At 36.6% G+C, this 18560-nt stretch overlaps 4 protein-coding genes across 4 annotated transcripts; 3 read left to right on the forward strand and 1 right to left on the reverse strand.

Moving 5' to 3' along the window:
- The first annotated feature begins 518 nt into the window (after positions 1-518).
- LOC111797340 (pentatricopeptide repeat-containing protein At1g76280) lies at positions 519-6938 on the forward strand. The gene is made up of 14 exons (XM_023680321.1): positions 519-664; positions 741-801; positions 1174-1231; positions 1474-1664; positions 2030-2137; positions 2238-2420; positions 2955-3455; positions 3740-3835; positions 3979-4152; positions 4507-4734; positions 5245-5388; positions 5475-5663; positions 6136-6260; positions 6383-6938. The coding sequence occupies exons 1-14, from the start codon at positions 657-659 to the stop codon at positions 6777-6779; spliced, it is 2463 nt and encodes an 820-aa protein (XP_023536089.1). The 5' UTR covers positions 519-656; the 3' UTR covers positions 6780-6938.
- Positions 6939-7468: 530 nt separating this feature from the next.
- Positions 7469-12119, forward strand: LOC111797122 (O-fucosyltransferase 16). Its single transcript, XM_023680026.1, has 10 exons — positions 7469-7843; positions 7935-7991; positions 8104-8194; positions 8537-8613; positions 8973-9061; positions 9149-9332; positions 9512-9693; positions 10184-10286; positions 10624-10958; positions 11049-12119. Exons 1-10 carry the CDS (start codon positions 7685-7687, stop codon positions 11497-11499), a joined length of 1728 nt encoding a protein of 575 aa, XP_023535794.1. The 5' UTR covers positions 7469-7684; the 3' UTR covers positions 11500-12119.
- Positions 12120-12585: 466 nt separating this feature from the next.
- LOC111797123 lies at positions 12586-14336 on the reverse strand. The gene has a single exon (XM_023680027.1). The coding sequence runs from the start codon at positions 13050-13052 to the stop codon at positions 12753-12755; it is 300 nt and encodes a 99-aa protein (XP_023535795.1). The 5' UTR covers positions 13053-14336; the 3' UTR covers positions 12586-12752.
- Positions 14337-16226: 1890 nt separating this feature from the next.
- LOC111797306 lies at positions 16227-17485 on the forward strand. The gene has a single exon (XM_023680285.1). The coding sequence runs from the start codon at positions 16369-16371 to the stop codon at positions 17272-17274; it is 906 nt and encodes a 301-aa protein (XP_023536053.1). The 5' UTR covers positions 16227-16368; the 3' UTR covers positions 17275-17485.
- The last annotated feature ends 1075 nt before the right edge of the window (positions 17486-18560 follow it).

Here is an 18560-nt window from a genome sequence, read left to right on the forward strand (position 1 = left end):
TGTAGACAAGAGATTCCCATTCTCACTTTTACTTGTGATATCTTTGGTAAAAAAAAATAAAAAAAAAATTAAATTTACAAGTTTCTTGCTATCTAATAGATTAGTTTATAGATTTTCATTTTTTATTCATGGATATATTAACACAAAATTAAAAAAATTAGAGTTCCATTATACACGAAATTGAATTTCATATTTTATACTTATGATCTACTGAAAATTTTAACATTGAATGATATTTTTAATAGCTTAAAAATTAAATAAATTTAGAGTTTATAGACTAAGTGTGCAATTTAACACATAAATGGGGTGGATGGATAATAAACTGATGGCCTAATTTGCAATTATTTATTTATTTATTTATTTTACATTCAAATTACCAAAACAAGTAATCATCTGGATAGAATATTTAATGGTGATTATTTTTTTCAAACAATTTGTCGAAACTATCATTTCTTTCAATAGTAAAAAGAAAAAAGAAAAAAGAAAAAAGAAAAACCCTATATTTGCACGAACAGTATTCGGCTGCAGTCCAAGACTTGATTTACATTTCTTTCAAGACTTGATTTTTGCACGAACTCATGGCCCTGTCCGTATTGCCACTGCACTCGAAATCTGGTGTTCACTAAGCCTTTGTCGCCGTCTTTGCGGGGAAGACAATGCACAGGCAAGTAAAATTCTTCCCGGGTAACGATAGCAGATACAGATGCCTTAACCTCGTTTCTCCTCTGCTTTTTTCTCAGGGCAAGGTTTCGTTTGGGATCGATAGCTGACTCGCTATACAGATTCAGGCCACACGAACATGTAAGTATCTTCAGTTCGGAAGTGTGGCTGGATTTTATAATTTTGAATTTGTTATCTTCAAAGAAGAAGAAAAGGAGTAGGAAGCTGACTTAAGGGGCCAGCTGGTTCATCTAGTGCATAATTTTTATTGTTAGAATTTCTAAACACGGCCATTGCGAACAATGAACTTATAATTGGTTTAGCATTTGTGCAAATTAGTCATTCTTGTATGCCTGTGGCCGCCCTAATGTAGTAGGGCAAATTAGTTGTCTCGTAAGATTAGTCAAGATGCACGTAAGATCAGTCAAGATGCACTCGCCTGAAAACTAGCCATCTAGGAATTCCCAGTGATTCTTGTGAGTTTTCATTTATTCTCCTTACTGCGATCGACAGGGGCGAAAACAGGATGCGAATAAGATGGTATTCCGTCGAGCTCTTCTCATCTCCCAAGGTAATTTATGGCAAATAAGTTGTTTGAACTTTGAATACGTCCTGCTTTGCTAAATGAGTGCATCAATTTCGTTTCTTTAGCGTGGTATGTTATATTGATCTTCTTACGTTGTCTGCAACTCGAAACTTTGAAAATAGTTTGTTATATGCTATCTTTTCAGGTGGGACAGATCAAAATGGCAAAACCTTTTAAAAATCACCATCTCATGTGGAAAATGTTGACACATTAATGTTTCAGTGTAGGTATTGAATATTTGGGAAATGAAGCCGAGTCAACTAAGTTCATGCAGAGACAGATTGTCGATGCACTTCGAGTGGGCGATAGAAGTAGTGCTTCCAATCTGCTCATGGAACTTGGCCAGGAAAAACACTCTTTAACTGCAGATAATTTTGTTGGCATTTTGAGCTACTGTGCAAGATCACCTGATCCACTGGTAGTTCTTGCGTTCTTTATTATCCTCTTGAAGTTTAAAATAATAATGTTGAACTAGGAAACAACCTTTCTTCTAACTAATATTATATGTTTGTAACTTCGATCAGTTTCGATTTAGTCGTCGCCTTTTATGGCTACAATTTTCACTCTCCTCGAGTAAGTAAAATGGATCGGGGTTGAAGTTTAAAATAATAATGTTGTTTGGTGCATCTATCTAAGAATGTAATGTGCTTCGGCATGCCTATATTTCACTTGCATATCTTATGCTAGTATGGGAAAAAAAGAATGATGATGACCTTATTATTTTCTAGCGACTGATGAGTGTGCTGAAGTCTAAGGCTGCATACATATTTATTTTTCTTGCAGTTTGTCATGGAAACTTGGAAAATAATGGAAGAAAGAGGAGTTTTTCTGGATAACACATGCACTTTACTTATGATAAAAGCACTCTGTAAGGGCGGTTACTTGGATGAGGTATAAACATGTTTTTCATAAACTGAGATTGTATGCAATATTTTGCCCTCACATCGAGTTGCACTATTAACAACAGTTTTCTCCTCTTGTAATAACATAGGCATTTGGTCTAATAAGTTTCCTGGCAGAAAGTCGTGTCATGTTTCCTGTTCTGCCTGTGTACAATCTTTTTTTGAGAGCCTGTGGCAAAAGGCAAAGTACGGTTCATGTTAGTCAATGTTTGGATATGATGGATCGCAGAATGGTCGGGAAGAATGAAGCTACATATTCTGAGCTACTCAAGGTTTGTAAGGAACCTGATTCCTTTTCATTTGTATAAGCTATATTTCAAAATAGTTTATTTCTTAGATTTCTTATGAACTGGCGATCATCATCAAGATACTTACAATTTCTCTTATGCATTTTACTTCTACACCAAAATTGGATCGATCATAGGCATCTTAGTATCAATCTTTTCAGTAAAAATAAATTAAAATTAGATGTGGATTCGATTCTAAATTTCTAAATGTATACTCAACTGTCCATGCACTCTTGTTTAGTGTGATAAGAACATATTGATTCATAAAAAAGTATCTCTGCAGAATAAAAGGATCATGGGATTGATTCTCTGGTCATTGACCTCCTCTAAACAATGTCTCCTGTATCAATCGCATTTTGCCTTTTGGCAGGAAAGTTTCTGCTATAAGGGTATTGTAACATCATATATGTACCTGTAATCCTTGTATTGCTGTTTTGAGAATGTATTTTTGATGTAGTGAATCTGAATTCTCTAATTTATTTATAGTGAATGAATACTGAGCTTTCTTTTCTCAATCAGGTTGCAGTTTGTCAGAAAAATTTGTCTTCTGTGCATGAAATTTGGACAGACTTTGTAAAAAATTACAGTCCAAGTGTTTTATCTCTAAGAAAGTTTATATGGTCTTATACAAGGCTGGGAGACCTAAAATCTGCATATACTGCACTGCAAAAGATGGTGGCTTTGGTTATTGGAGCCGCAGGACAAAAGTTACCCTCTTTAGAATTGGACATTCCTGTACCCTTAAGAACTGAATCCTATCATGAAAATTTTAATTTCGAGGAAAATGGACCTTCTACCGACGAGTTGTACTGTAAGAAAATGGTCCCCTGCGAAGGTGACATTGGGCAATTTTCTGTTAATGGTATGAAGTGTGGAGAAGTTGAAAGTGGTCGATTAACTTTGCCGAGCAATTACAGAAGCAATTTTGTTATGAAGGTTTTGAGGTGGTCTTTCAATGATGTGATATGTGCATGTGCGCTTACTAGGAACTGTGGTCTTGCAGAGCAGTTAATGCAACAGGTCTTATTTCTTTCTTTGAGATCATTTTTGTTTAATTATATAGCCAATGGTTACAATAGTTGCAACTAAATAAGATAATTTTTTCATAATTTTATCTCTTGTTACTGCCATAATAGTTGCAATCTTAAATTGTTCATACTTTCTTGGTCTTGCTCATTACTGCATTATTAGTGAAATGATATTTTGTATTTGATTACTTGTACCTTATGTTCATATTTTTACACTTTATTTAGTTTAGCAGCATTTCATGTGTACTGACGACACTAGGGTTCATTTCTTTGAAGATGCATGAACTGGGATTGCAACCTTCGTCCCACACATTTGATGGTTTTGTTAGATCAGTTGTTTCAGAGAGAGGTTTCAGTGATGGCATTAAAATAGTAAGTTACTTAAGCTTTGGTTAGATCTTGATTATCATTACAAGATTTCTTCTTCTTTTTAATGGAAATGTATTGTTTTTCTTTTAATTATGCGGCCAATGATGTATCGTTTCCCTCGACCCCAAAAAAACCCTCCTTTTCAGTTAAAAATAATGCAACAGAGGAAATTGAAGCCATATGATTCAACTCTTGCTGCTGTTTCGATAAGTTGTAGCAAGGCGCTAGAACTTGATTTGGCTGAGGCTCTACTCGAACAAATTTCAGCTTGTGTGTTCCCACACCCCTTCAATGCATTTCTTTCAGCATGTGACATGATGGTAAGTTAATTTTTTTCTCTTGATAAGAAACTGAGTTTTTATTGAGAAAAAGGAAGGAATTTATTAGTGCATACAAAAAACAAGCCCACAAATGGAAGCCTCAACTACAAGAAAGGACTCCAATCCAAAAGATCGATTGGAATGATGCCAAGCTGATAATTACAAAAAAGGAAAAAGAAAAAAGGGAAGTCCATAAGCACTCATTAAAGCACACCCTCCCAATCCCCCTCCAAAGTCCTCTCAACCCTCTAAAAGTTTTACCATTGCTCTCGAGCCACACTCCCCATAAGATAGTTCTGTAGCACTTGGTTGGATTAGTTGAGCCCAGCTCAGATTGTGTGATCCTTATTGCAGGATCAGCCAGAACGTGCCATGCGTATGTTGGTTAAAATGAAACAAATGGAGGTGCTTCCAGATGTGAAGACCTATGAGCTTTTATATTCATTATTTGGTAACGTGAATGCTCCATACGAGGAGGGCAACAGATTGTCACAGGTGGATGCTGCAAAAAGGATACGCATGATAGAGATGGATATGGAGAAACATGGGATACAACACAGTCATTTCTCTATGATGAACTTGGTAAGACTCTCTCTCTCTTCCTTCCTACCAGGAAAAAAAAAAAAAAAACTTGCAGCTGTATATGCTCGTCTGCTAATGACCCACATCTGACTAGAGCACATTGCAGGACCCCATCTACTTTCCTCCCAAAATTTCAAGCTCTATTTGATTCTCGTTTCAAAGTCTCTTTCATTTTATATGTACACTACACCGTCGATATTGTTGGAAGAACATCTTCTCGGGATCCATGCAGATGTTCTTTGATATGTGTATATATGCTCACGTTTCACTTCGAGAATTGTTTTACATGTAGGTAAAAGGTTTTGATAAATTAAGTTGGATCAATCTTATTTAGCACTAGAACATAGCAGGAAGAGCATTGGGCGCACAATTAAATTATTTTTATTTGTTACTATAGTTATAAAATCTTTCTACTTGAACCATATTAGCAAGTGGAAGAATCAAGTTCCCTCACTGCTTATGGCATTATTATTGTTTCTCTTTTTCCTTTGATTCATTTGTTCCCTTTAGTTGAAAGCTCTTGGTGCGGAGGGGATGACGAAGGAGCTTCTTCAGTATTTAAATGTGGCAGAGAACCTCTTCTATTACGATAACACTTGTCTGGGGACGCCTATTTACAACACAGCGTTGCATTTTTTAGTTGAATCCAAAGAGGTAAGCGCTTGTTGTCATGCACTCTCTTCTGTTAAGCTATAGAGGACTTCCTCGTTTGTGTTTAACACTGTTCTATACTTTTGCAGATCCATATGGCAATAGAATTATTCAATAATATGAAGCATTCTGGTCTCTTTCCAGATGCTGCGACATTTGAGATGATGATCAACTGTTGCAGTGTTATCGGATGCTTGAAATCTGCGTTTGCTCTTCTCTCCCTGATGATTCGCTCCGGGTTTTGTCCTCAGATATTAACTTATACCAGTCTAGTAAAGGTATCCAATGAATTTATGATTGTTAGGCATGTACATTTACTCACTGCAAGTATACTCCTGAAGTATTCATCTTGATTTAACAGATCGAACATTGTGGACTATCAACTATATATTTTTGTTTTCAGATTTAGAGTTTGTTAACTTGAAAGTTGCTGATTCCATCTCATCATATTTTCTTTTAACCGTCCTTGAGTTTGGCCGATTTACATGCCATTGTACAGTTCGAAAGCTGTCCACGAACTTATTCTTGAACCCCGACACCCGACACCCATGGTTCATGTATATTTGCCGACACTAGTGAACAATCCTAATAGCTTGGTGATTGAACTCTCTGGAGGATGCACTATTAAAATTTTCCATAAGTTTCCATGTCAATCATCGCCAATTGATACTCTTTCTTCTTACCATTAATTTTTTCCTTTATCGTGTTATTCAATCATTCAAATTTAACGTTTGGATTATCCTGATGCAGATTGTGCTGGGATTTGAGAGATTTGATGATGCCTTGAATCTCTTAGATCAAGCCAGTTCAGAAGGGATTGAACTTGATGTTGTTATAATGAATACAATCGTGCAGAAAGCTTGTGAAAAGGTAACCCCCATGGCTTCATGTCATTAACTTGATAAGAACAACACTCTCAATGCACCCATGCATAATTCCAACAACTGTTTAAGCTCATCTCTCATTCTGGGTACTTTTTTTTTTTTTTTTTTTTTTTTTNTGATGTGATTGAGTTTGTCGTTGAGAAGATGAAGCGCGAAAAGATCCAGCCCGACCCTTCAACGTGCCATAGTGTCTTCTCGGCATATGTGAGCCTTGGCTATCACAGCACCGCCATGGAAGCACTGCAAGTACTGAGCATGCGTATGCTATGCAAAGAACACGACACTTCTCCAGTCGTTACAGAATATGTCGAAGACTTTGTGCTTGCAGAAGACTCCGAAGCGGAATCACGGATTTTGGAATTCTTCAAATGCTCTGAAGAGAGCCTAAGTTTTGCCCTTCTCAACTTGAGATGGTCTGCCATGCTGGGATATTCCCTTTGTTCTTCCCCTAATCAGAGTCCATGGGCAATGAGACTTGCAAGTTCCTATGATGATGGCTACACAGCCTAATAGATGAAAATGAAATCATCAAGAATCTCTTTGTTCTAACGCTACTTAAAGTTGAATATTTCGTTTTTTCAACATGGAATTAGAACAAGAGATCAAAACAATTGTTGTATTTTTACTTGGAGAGCGTCCAAATACAAATAAAGCACTTATTTTTGTTAATCAGTAGCCCTTTTTAGTGATATATGACGTCGAATCGAAACGATTAAAGTTTATTTAATGGGTACGTTATCTACTTGTCTAGCAATTTTTGTTACTGATATTAAGACTAGAAGATTAGGTTGGCCTAGTTTAATCCTAATTTTGGCTATACAAGTAAACCAAAACGCCGTCGTACAGAAACTGGCCACATTTTGGTTGAAGCTTCAAACAAATTGTTATCGTAAAATTAAAATTTAAAAGAAAAAAAAATAATAATAAAAAAAACAGAAAAGAATTTAAAAGTCGAAAATAGTTGAATCTGCAGAGTACGGAGAGAAGAAAAAGGAGTCACATGCAAATGGAAAGGAAGGGTAGAACTGGAAATACGCATTAAATAATATAAATAAATAAATAAATAAAAAGGTAGTGTCAGCAAAGGGACCAAGATGGGCCAGGCGGCCCACAACTCCCCCGACGAATCGTTTGCGTTAGATAGACAGTAAGCTATATATTTTATTTCTCCGATTCCGTTGTCGTTATTGGAGACAGAGTGTCCTTTTTCAGGAAAAGAAAAAAGAAAAAGGAAAAAAGATGAGGATTCTTCAGCCTATGCTGGAGCCGTAGCACACAGAGATCCATTTTCGTTTCATTTTTTTCTTTCCATTTTTCCCTGTTTCTTCTTCTGCCCATTTTCCTCCTTCCCAACCAGAGTGGAGGAGTGATTCAGAGAGACACAGGAGCTTCGGTGGTCACTGTCACCAGGAGCTATGGCTTTTCAGCGGCGGCGCAACCACTATTATCATCGGTTTAGATTCTTAATCCCATTCATTTTGGCCATTAGCGGTAGTCTGCTTCTCTTCTTTGCAGTTCTCTCTTTTCTCGCTCCTTCTCCCAATGATTCCGATCATTCCCGCCGCATTCCTCCGGTATATGTCACCTTCCACTTTGTATTTCTCGTGTTTTGATTGATTTTTTTTTTTTTTTTTTTTTTTTTNCCCCCCCGCCCCCATGGAATAGGTTCAGTTCGATGCTGCTTCCGTCGAGGAGATTGGAGTTTCGCATTTTCGCGTTCCGGTTAGGGTTTTCCGGAATTTTCCACTTCAGTGTCTTTTACCGTTTATCCTAGTTGATGCTGAAGCTGACCGATCTTTGTTTATTGACGTGATTTTCTTGTTTTTGTAACCAGCGCAATGGAGCGAGATCCGCCCGTGATCTTTGGACTTCCAGAAATGCGAAGTTCTACTCTGGATGTACTAATGCTAGCAATAAGTTTCAGAGTATGTTTCTGTGGAATTCCAAGCTCCTCCCTGCCCTCTACACTGCTAATTATTACAAGTTTATGGTGCATTCAGACGTTAAGTTTCTTATCTGTTATGCAATTGGAAGGAACGAAGTTACCGTATTTTCTCCTGAAGATTTAGAGATAATTAGATCCCTACATTAATCTTGTCAATTTTTTTTTTCTTTAGTTTTTTCTTCCTTTCATAATTTGATTAATCCTGAAAATAAAAAAGAAAGAAGTAGAGTTCATGTTAACCTTCGTTGTACTGAGCTCGCATCGTATATGATGTTCTTTTTTGTCTGAGAAGCAGAACTAATGTTTTCCCACATTGCTGCAGAGGCTAGTGCTATTACACACCCGAATCGTTATCTGCTGATCGCAACTAGTGGAGGTTTAAATCAACAAAGAACTGGGGTAATGCCACGGGCTTGCATTTTTCTTGTTGACGATTTTGTATTGCATTGCTATTCATTAGCCATAAAGATTGATCAAGAGGACCCCAATGAAACTGAATGTTATGTAAATGATAACAGAAAAAATGCGTTTGAATTTGATGGGTCGTGAGTGGTCATAATTTATGTTGAATAGAGCATGCGCAGGCTTTGCAGCTGTTGATTATTGGATTATTAGTTTGTATGCTTCCATAACTTTAACGCCCTCCTCTCAAATGCTCTCAGATAATTGTGTTATTGCCTGTCCTTTTGGTGCTAAAATTTAATTGATTTCTTTACTCCTATAGCTATTTTCAAACTGACTAAAGCTCCTAATGACAGATAACAGATGCAGTTGTTGCGGCACGAATATTAAATGCTACCCTTGTTGTGCCTAAGCTTGATCAGAAGTCCTTTTGGAGGGACTCCAGGTTGGTTACGTTATATGAAATAAAGTCGACTTCTGCTTTTAGTTATCCTCGTTATATTATAAAAATGTGTTTGTTATTTCTCCACAGCAACTTTTCAGAGATCTTCGATGTTGATTGGTTTGTATCATTCCTTTCAAGAGATGTGAAAATCATTCATCAGCTACCAAAGAGGGGTGGGAAAACATGGAATACGCACTCAATGCGTGTCCCTAGGAAGTGTAGTGAAAGATGTTATCAGACCCGTGTATTACCTGTTCTTTTGAAAAGGCATGTAAGTTGTCCGTTCTCTACAACCCATTTGCTTACGTAAACATGCAACCTTTCTTATTGTTCAGCTTCCAATTACCAGCACAAGCATAGAATTCTTATACTTGTTTCAATTGCATGCATTTGTTGGAAACTTTGTACAGTGGTCTATGTGCTCTTTTAAATGTATTCTTAATGTGTCAGGCTATTCAGCTCTCCAAGTTCGATTATAGACTAGCAAACAGGTTGGAGACAGATTTACAGAAACTGAGATGTAGAGTTAACTACCATGCCTTGAAATTCACAGACCCAATACAGAAAATGGGTGAAAACTTGGTCCAACGAATGCGAGCAAGAAGCAAGCATTACATTGCTTTGCATCTCAGGTATGTGATGATAAGCCTTTGGTCCTAAATTATTGTAGTTGTCGTTATTGAACTATTATTGATTAATTGCTCATCTTTTCTATTTATTGGTTAGTTTTTATAGCATACAGTTCCACAGGTGTATTGTTCTCAAATGATTCATTTAGTAAATGCACGCAGATTTTAATAATTCATCAGAAATTGCTTTGATGAGATGAAATACAAAATGCTTTTGTGCCAGTTTTCATCTCTCTTGGAAACACATTTAATTTTACTAAGATATTCACATGTTCTGTAGGTGTTTTGTACTCTCTTGTAGCTCACAATATAGAATCTGCAAACAAATAAATTTCATTGTCTGATTGAAGCTTCTAAATTCTAATATGCATATGGTGTCATAGAATAATAGTTCGTTTACTCTTTATTCCATGTCATGTAATGCATACCGAAGTTTATTGCAGAATTGGACATCAGTTGTGATTTTGATCCAAACATTTGCGTATTACCATAGGTTTGAACCAGATATGCTAGCATTCTCAGGTTGCTATTATGGTGGAGGTGAAAAGGAAAGGGGAGAACTTGGAGCGATTCGAAGGCGATGGAAAACATTACATGTAAGACTTCATTTTTAATTATGTGAATCCATTCGTTTGAATTATGCACAGAAATTGCAATGCTTCTCACTACTATTTGCAAGTCCGTGAAACAAAATCGACTGGCCAAATGACTTTTGTGTTTGAATAATTATGGGGGAATAATTATTCCTTGTTTGGGGAATATGGTAAATAGCATAACAATTGTGAGCCGGGTCCTCTATAGTTCATGTGTAAGCAAAGATTTGTTTCAAACACCAGATGAGTTTATTTTCTTAGTGCTATTTCAAACATAATATGACAACCAGTAACATGTGTCTATGATCTGTTGTATAAAACTACTTTGAATTTATTTCAGCAAGCAAGCAATCCTGATAAAGAAAGGAGGCATGGAAAATGTCCACTGACTCCAGAAGAGGTTGGTTTGATGTTGAGAGCACTCGGATATGGGCAGGATGTTCATATCTATGTGGCATCTGGAGAAGTTTATGGAGGGGAAGAGACGCTAGCCCCTTTGAAAGCCCTTTTTCCTAATTTCCATTCGAAAGAGACCATAGCTTCCAAGGAGGAATTGGAGAAATTTTCTTCATATTCTTCTCGCATGGCTGCACTTGATTTCATTGTCTGCGATGAGAGCGATGTATTTGTCACAAACAATAATGGTAATATGGCAAGGATATTGGCTGGAAGAAGGTGCAGAATCTCTCTCTTACAAACAATAATGGTAATATGGCAAGGATATTGGCTGATGAATAATTTTTTAAAATTTCAATTCTATTTCAGAAGATACTTCGGACACAAGCCTACCATTCGTCCAAATGCCAAAAAGCTGTATAGGTTGTTCTTGAACAGAGCCAACATGACATGGAGAGCATTTTCCTCCAGGGTTAGAACTTATCAGAGAGGCTTCATGGGGGAGCCAAATGAGGTGAGGCCAGGCAGGGGTGAATTTCATGAAAACCCATCGCCTTGTATTTGTGCAGATACGAAGCCTCGTCCGAATTCTGACTCGGGAACCAGAACATATGGTAAGGGTGATATTATTACACAAAGGAGAGATGAGCCTGCGACGATAGACGACCAAAATAATGATTATGAGCCAGAACGGGGTGACTCAGATGAAGAGGAAGAACCAGCTGACTTTCAAGATAAAGGTCCGTTCAACGCAACAAGTTTGGATTATGATGCAAATAACTCTGAGGAGCCTGAATTGGAAGAGATGCTCTCCGACTAAACAAAGCTGTTTGCTGATCCTTACTCATGTTAGTACTTTACTAAACCCTTCACTCACAAACAAACTTTGCACCCCCAACCTTGAAACGAATCGAGAGTGAGATCCCCATAGAACATTTTTTATTCAACAAAACCTGTTGATTTTGATACGTGTGTCATCCTGTATATAACACCCCATCCCCATCCCCATCCAGAGCCAAGAAAACAGTGCCCCATGTTTTGAAAAATCATTACACGTTCTTTTCGGCCGCGTTTTTTGAACAGTCAGATCTCGCCTCATGAATTTGAGTATCTCAGCAAAGTGTTATGGAGAGGGCTTTTGCAATCAAGGTTGGTGGGTGGGTTATGTAGGTAGGAGGAGGCTAAGAGGAGGAGCTTGCAGGAAGCAGAGAAATTCGTTGCCGTTGTCAGGTTCTTCTGAGGTAGGGCTTTGAAACCTTGCCTGTACATTTATTCAGTGATATTCTCAAGTGATTTTGCCGTGTGAATTTGGAAATTAGGCTCTGTGTGCGTTCTCTTCATTTTGTAGGGATGGGTTTCTAGTTTGAATACAATTATTACCCCTTCAAATTTTGCGCTACCTTCTAGTCTCTCGTAGATTATTGATTAGCCCTTCCAGCAAATTTTTCTATTTATTTTCTATTTATTTTTCTACCATTAAATAATGATAGATAACTAACTCCATTTGAGGGCTCTGTGTTGGCCTTTATCTTAGTTGCTCACCACATTTTGCACCTTTTTTCACTATAATTTTAACTTTTTATATGTTTTAATTATGCGACGGATTTCTGAATTATACTTGTATTACTCTCAAAATTGGTTGATGAATGTCAGATTGATTTTTCTTTTTTGATTGACTGAATTATACTTGTTCTATATGAATTTTCTACACCAAATAAAAGGTTACATTTCGTACATGAATTTCCTCTTTTATTATTATTATTATTATGTCAATTTCAAGCACAACCGAAGACTGTTGTAAGCCCTTTTTTTTTCTTTTTCTTTTTTTTTTTTTTNTTTAAAGTAAAATTATTGCTGAGTAGAGAATCCAATTATAGTAGTACCGTTATTAAGGATGTTTACTAAATTAAAATCTAACTATCACCGGTTGGTAAAATACCATATTTGCCCTTCAAAGTACTCGGAAACGCATTATTGAGAGGAAAAAAGAAAACAGATTACAACATTCGAACTACCTTTCGCCATTATTAAACACACATACAAAAGGCAATCGGCAGCCACGAACCTTGCAGGCTACTGGAAATACGATTGCCCGGTGATGTCGATGTCTCTATCGCCAGATGACGGCGGGGGCGCGTGCTTCGGCTTCATTCCCGATTCTACAGGCCCGTCGGCGCTCTGCGTGTCGCTCGCGGGCTTCTTCTGTAGGCTTTGCTGTTGGCCTTCCTCGGCACCGTACATTCCTCCGCCGTAAGCACTTTCCGTCAATGGCTGCATCGGGGATATATAGTGCGGTGGTTCTTGCTCTAGCTTCTTCGTTTCTTCTCGCCTCTGCTGCTCCCTCTCCATCTCCACCTTCTGGTTAGTCTCCATTTTTCTGCACTGATCCAAATTCCTATTGCCCTAAATCGTTTCCCCCTTTTTTCTTTTTTTAGACATCGGGGTTTAATATGAAACCACGTGTCCACATGATTTTCATGGCCGTTTTATGAATCGCCACCGCATTGCATTCCACTCGCCTGCCACGTGTGTCTGTCTAATTCTTTCTTTGGGCTGGGCTATAATTTCATGGGCCTAAACTTTTGCGTATCGGATTGATCTTTAAGGCCCATTAGATTACTACATTGGGCCGAGGCCGAAGACGAAACGTTTATTTTGTTTTATTTTGTTTTTTTATTTTTAAAGGTGTTTTAGGAAAGGGAAAGGACATTGAAAAGGGGGAATGGATCTAAGCCGCCCCTTTCAATGCATTCAACCAGTCGTTAGTGATGCATTTCATTAACAAATTGTTCTGTTTTTTTATGTTTTTTTTTTCAAAAATAATTTTTTAAAGTTTCATTATAGTCACGTTTTGCTGGCCACGTCTAGTTATTAGATTCCTTTGTTTTGTGTGCCTCATTATTGACTCAACTTTTCATTAATGTTCTTCCAAACTCCATTGACTACCTCAACTCCACTTGACCCAACCTATAAACCTGGGCCGAAATTTTTCTATAGTGTGCACGTTTTAAGACCTTGAGGAAAAACCCTTCAAAGAAAAACTCAAAAAAAAGCTTAAGAAGGAACCCAGCGAAGCTCTTAGAGGGAAAGCTAAATAAAATAGTATTTGTTACTGGTAGATTTGGGCATACTTCAACTTAAATGATACTAATCAAAGTAACGAGATACACTTATTAAAATGATATTAAAAAAAACAGAAATTGATTAGAAACTTGTGAAAGAACATTCTGAAAATTACATAAATCAAACTTACAATTGAAGCTGGATTATAAGAAAAGTAGACATAAGGAATAAGAAGGAATAAAGTGAAATAAATAGCATAATTAATTTTGACTGGAAAAAGCGAAGCGATGATGGGCTATGAGTCCAATTGAGTCCCCAATATTGATTCCGAATTAATTTGACTTTAGGAATCCGAACATTTTTGTTATTTTGTTTGGGACAACGGACAACTAATTCCAACCCTCTCTGTCTTGTCCCTGTATCCAATCACTCCCTCACCCTTAATTAAACCCTATTTCCAACTTCTTAATCATAATTAAATTAACTTCAAATACCTCCGAAGATCCGACATTTTGGGGATTTCATATATTATTCTTATTATTATTTTCTATACATTTAATATCTGACCATTTCCTAACTGGGATTCAACGGTGGGGATCTTCTTCGATCTTGCGAACGTCCACGTGGATTTATGACTGGTTAAGTTAGAGCTTCCATAATTAATAAAAATTAATTTAAAGTATGTATAGATTCCATGTTTATAATTTAATGGTTTATATGCTCAAAGAAGAATGAGAAGTCCCATCACATCTAAATGTAATTTTTTTTTTTTTTTTTTTTTTTTAATAATAATGAATCTTTGAATGGTTGGTTCAATTATAATTCTCTAGCTGCCTAAGATATAGAGTTCTATATATGGAATAAATAACAAATACATAAATTACCAATTTGACCTTTACAGCTTATTAAACATCTTAATTCTCTAGGTGCATAATTTTTTTTTTTTTTTTTATTATTGCATTATTGAAATTCATGGGTTCATTTTAATAGTTCCTTAACTTAAATGTCAATATCGAATCATAGACATGTTACATAAATTTTAAGAGGTTCATTTAATGTAAGTGTATAGATTGTCGGAACTATCAAATTAGTTGTAGCAGTCCGAGCTCACATGATAATAGTGTTTTACAACGTACCCTTATATTACAAGGAACCAATGTGAGATCTCACAACTCATCTTCCTTGGAGCCAGCATCAAGGTCATTTGTAATAGCTCAAGCCCACCGTTAATAAATTTTGTCTGCTTTAGCTCGTTACGTATCATTGTAAGCTTCATGATTTTAATACGTGTCTATTAAAAAGAAGTTTCCACGTCCTTACAAGAAATGTCTTTTTTCTATGTCTAATTAAGGTGGATTCTTGTATTAGTACATATTATTTTTTAAAAATTAGTTATTGAAAATATATAATTAAGAAATTACATATTTCAAGTGTTCATTAACATCTTCATTATCTTCATATAAGTGTATAGAATTATATTGTAGGAATTTTTAATCTTAAAAAGTACTCTTTTTTTTTTTTATCTAATATTGTTGGTGTGATCATCATGCTCAAAGTTATATTATTAATTTGTTAAAATAATTTATCCAAAAAAAAGAAAAGAAAAAAAAGAAACGACCGTGAAACTTCAGTGGGATAAAAAAATAAATAAAAGCTGAAGGAGTGGAATTTAATCCTATTAAATATTTGTGATGAGATTTTGATCATTAAGTTTGTTAATTAAACTAATTAATATCTTATTATTGCTTAGAACTAAAAAGATTAAAACCAATGCAAGGCAGCGCGTATGTGGGCCCCGCAAAATAACTGCTCCAGAGTGTCGAGCCACGTGGTGTCCCCTCCCCACGAGGACTGTGTAGAACACAACCGCCTCCGTGTACCCACATCATTGGCAGCCCCGTGGCTTTCATTTTCATGTTCTACTTATTCGCGGATCCTGTACTCCTCTTCCACACCATTAGGATAAATACACCGCCTTTTACGGTTGCTACTTTTCTATAAACCTTTTTAGTGCCAAATATATTTTATTTTAAATTATAGACTTAAAAGAGTTTCCCATTTTCTTATTATACCATTCAAAAAATTTATATATAAAAAATTTCATTTTTTTTTTTCTTAATGGATGAATCGATCTCATATGGGGTGGAGAGGAGAACTAAGTATTATTTGTAAGAGTATGAAAACTTCTCCCTAGTAGACACGTCTTAAAACCGTGAGACTGACACCGATACAAAAATGATATCAAAGCTAGACATAAGGCAGTGTGTCATGGAGAGAAGAAGGTATCCTTAGTAAACGCGTGGGGAAAGCAGGTAAAGAAATTATTGGAGAAAATTGAAAGTTAATGTACAATAAAAATTAATTTTATATTTTAAAAAATAAATATGTAAAGCAATTTTAAACGTAGGGAAAGACCTGCGCAAAAAAAGCAGTCATGTTGTTCATTTTTGCTTCCCCACTCTAGCTTCCCCTCGTGCGCCTCACTCTCTCTCTCTGCCCTCAAATTCCGCGCTATTCTCCGCTCCCCTTTAAATACTTCAAAATTCCCTTCCCATCTTCCTCACCACTAAATCCCAAATTCCCCATATCTTCTTCCCGCTCTCGACGCATCGTTAAAATCACAGCCATGGTCGGTGTTTTCCGGCGATCCTTCTCTTTTCCGAACAAGGCTCAGCCCAAGCCCGCCCTCTCTCATCACGTCCGTTCCATCAGTCTTCCCTCCAGACCCCACCCCTTGATTTTCCAACTCAAGGACGAGATCGCCAATCTCCGTTCCTGGTCGCTCAGTTCCGAGTCCCGTACCGCCGCCTGGATCTGCGACGGCTTGAACCGCCTCAAAACCGTACACAACCATCTCGACGACATTCTCAATCTCCCTCAGACTCAAGAATCCCTCCGCCACCAGCCGCACTGGATGGATAAGCTTCTCGAACATTTCTTACGCTTCGTCGACGTTTATGGAATCTTCCAGACTTTGATTCTCTCGCTCAAAGAAGAGCACTCCGCCGCGCAGGTCGCGATGAGGAAAAAAGACGAAGAGAAGATCGCGTTATATGTTAAATCTAGGAAGAGGTTAGCTAGGCAAATGGCGAAACTAGTTTCGACCGTACAGAAGAAAACCAAAACGGCCGAGCAAGGCAACATCACCACCGATCTTGCCGCCGCGATCGAAGAAGTCATCGGAGTGACGATGGCGGTTTCTCTGGCGCTGTTCAACGGAATCGCAGAATCATTCAGGACAAGGAAGCCATGGGCGTGGACAGGATTTGATCAGGTATCATCGAAGAAGGGGAAAAAATCGGCGGAAGAGGAGAAGGGGATTCGAGAGTTCAGAGAAATTGGATCTGAGAAATTGAGAGAATTGAAGAAGAAAGGGAAAGAGGAGACGAAAAGGACGATGAAGAAGATGCGAGATTTGGAGGATTGGATGGGAGACATTGAAACTCAAAGCCAGAAGGTTTTCAGAAGTTTGATCAGCGCCAGAGTTTCGTTGCTAAACGCTCTGTCTCACCAACAGATATTACAAAAATAGATGCAATTATTTCTTACACCAAATTACTATACTAATTAACTAAATATATGTACATGATTCACATATTTTGATCCCTTTTGTGAAGAAAAAAAAAAAAAAAAGGGGGAGTTGAAAATAAATATGATTTAGAGAAAAATACAATTAATTATAATGTGTGCGTGTAATGTATAGATGAGCTGGTTTTTATGATATATTGGTGACATGATCTTCGGAATGTGCGCAGAAGATTGAGAGTCCATGACCATCCCATCCCATTGTTGGATGTGATGATTTTTTTTATTTTAATGTTGAACTTCAAAATTAATGTTTCTGAATATACAAAATTTAGGTGCTAGTTGTCATGGTCATGCTTCTTCAAAATGTATTGCTTGTGACCGTCTACGACTTGTTGTTTATGTTCATATACTCGTTCCAAACCCCTTTTCATAGCTCTTATGTTAGATAGATATTTATTATTTTTTAGTGTGTCAATATAATAGTATATGATTAGTCACCAAAATCATGTCTGCACTCGCTAAAATTAAAATGCTTCCAAATGTATTATACATGGATGTGACTAGGTGTCAATTGTACTACCAGGGTTATATGCTATAAGAGTCGTTGTTACTTGTTTGTAGCTCAATGTGGCTCAAGGCTAACTTGTTTGCTAGGCTAAACAAGTGCCACAAAATCTAAATTTATCTTCTTACGATATATATTAACTTAAGGCTAGAGGATGAAAATTGGACTAAATGCAACTCAAATTGTACCTTGAACATGATTTTTCATTTACTAGAAAATTTGAAAATCCAAATTTATTTCAAAATATTACCTTATAATGTAAAAAGCCTTAGTTTTAGGCTTTTTTGGTTTAGGCTAAGGGCCACACGCGGACGACTTCTCCACTCTTATTGGTCAAGCTATGTGCATAATTCATTAATTAAGTTACAAAATTCACGGCGGCAATCTTCAATATAGTTCTTTTATAATTATTTTTGGATATGATTATATAAAATATATATTTGGTTGGACGTGACCTTCTGGAAGAACATGAGATGTTTTGAATTGGACCCTTCAAAAAAGAAAACCAGACATTGCCGTTGCCGACACTGCTATTCTCAAAAACATCCAAATTTTCAATAAATTAAACTCATAAATTGTTATTATTACTTTTTGTAGCCAAACATTAATTTTTATTTGAGCATTTTTTTAAATTGTATTCTTGTTACTTAAAAATGTTATAACTTTGACTTTTCCAAGAGAATTGACTTGAATTTAAATGAAAATTAGGCTATATAAAACTTATA

This window comes from Cucurbita pepo, chromosome LG06, assembly GCF_002806865.2.
Source record: "Cucurbita pepo subsp. pepo cultivar mu-cu-16 chromosome LG06, ASM280686v2, whole genome shotgun sequence".
Taxonomy (NCBI): Eukaryota; Viridiplantae; Streptophyta; class Magnoliopsida; order Cucurbitales; family Cucurbitaceae; genus Cucurbita; species Cucurbita pepo.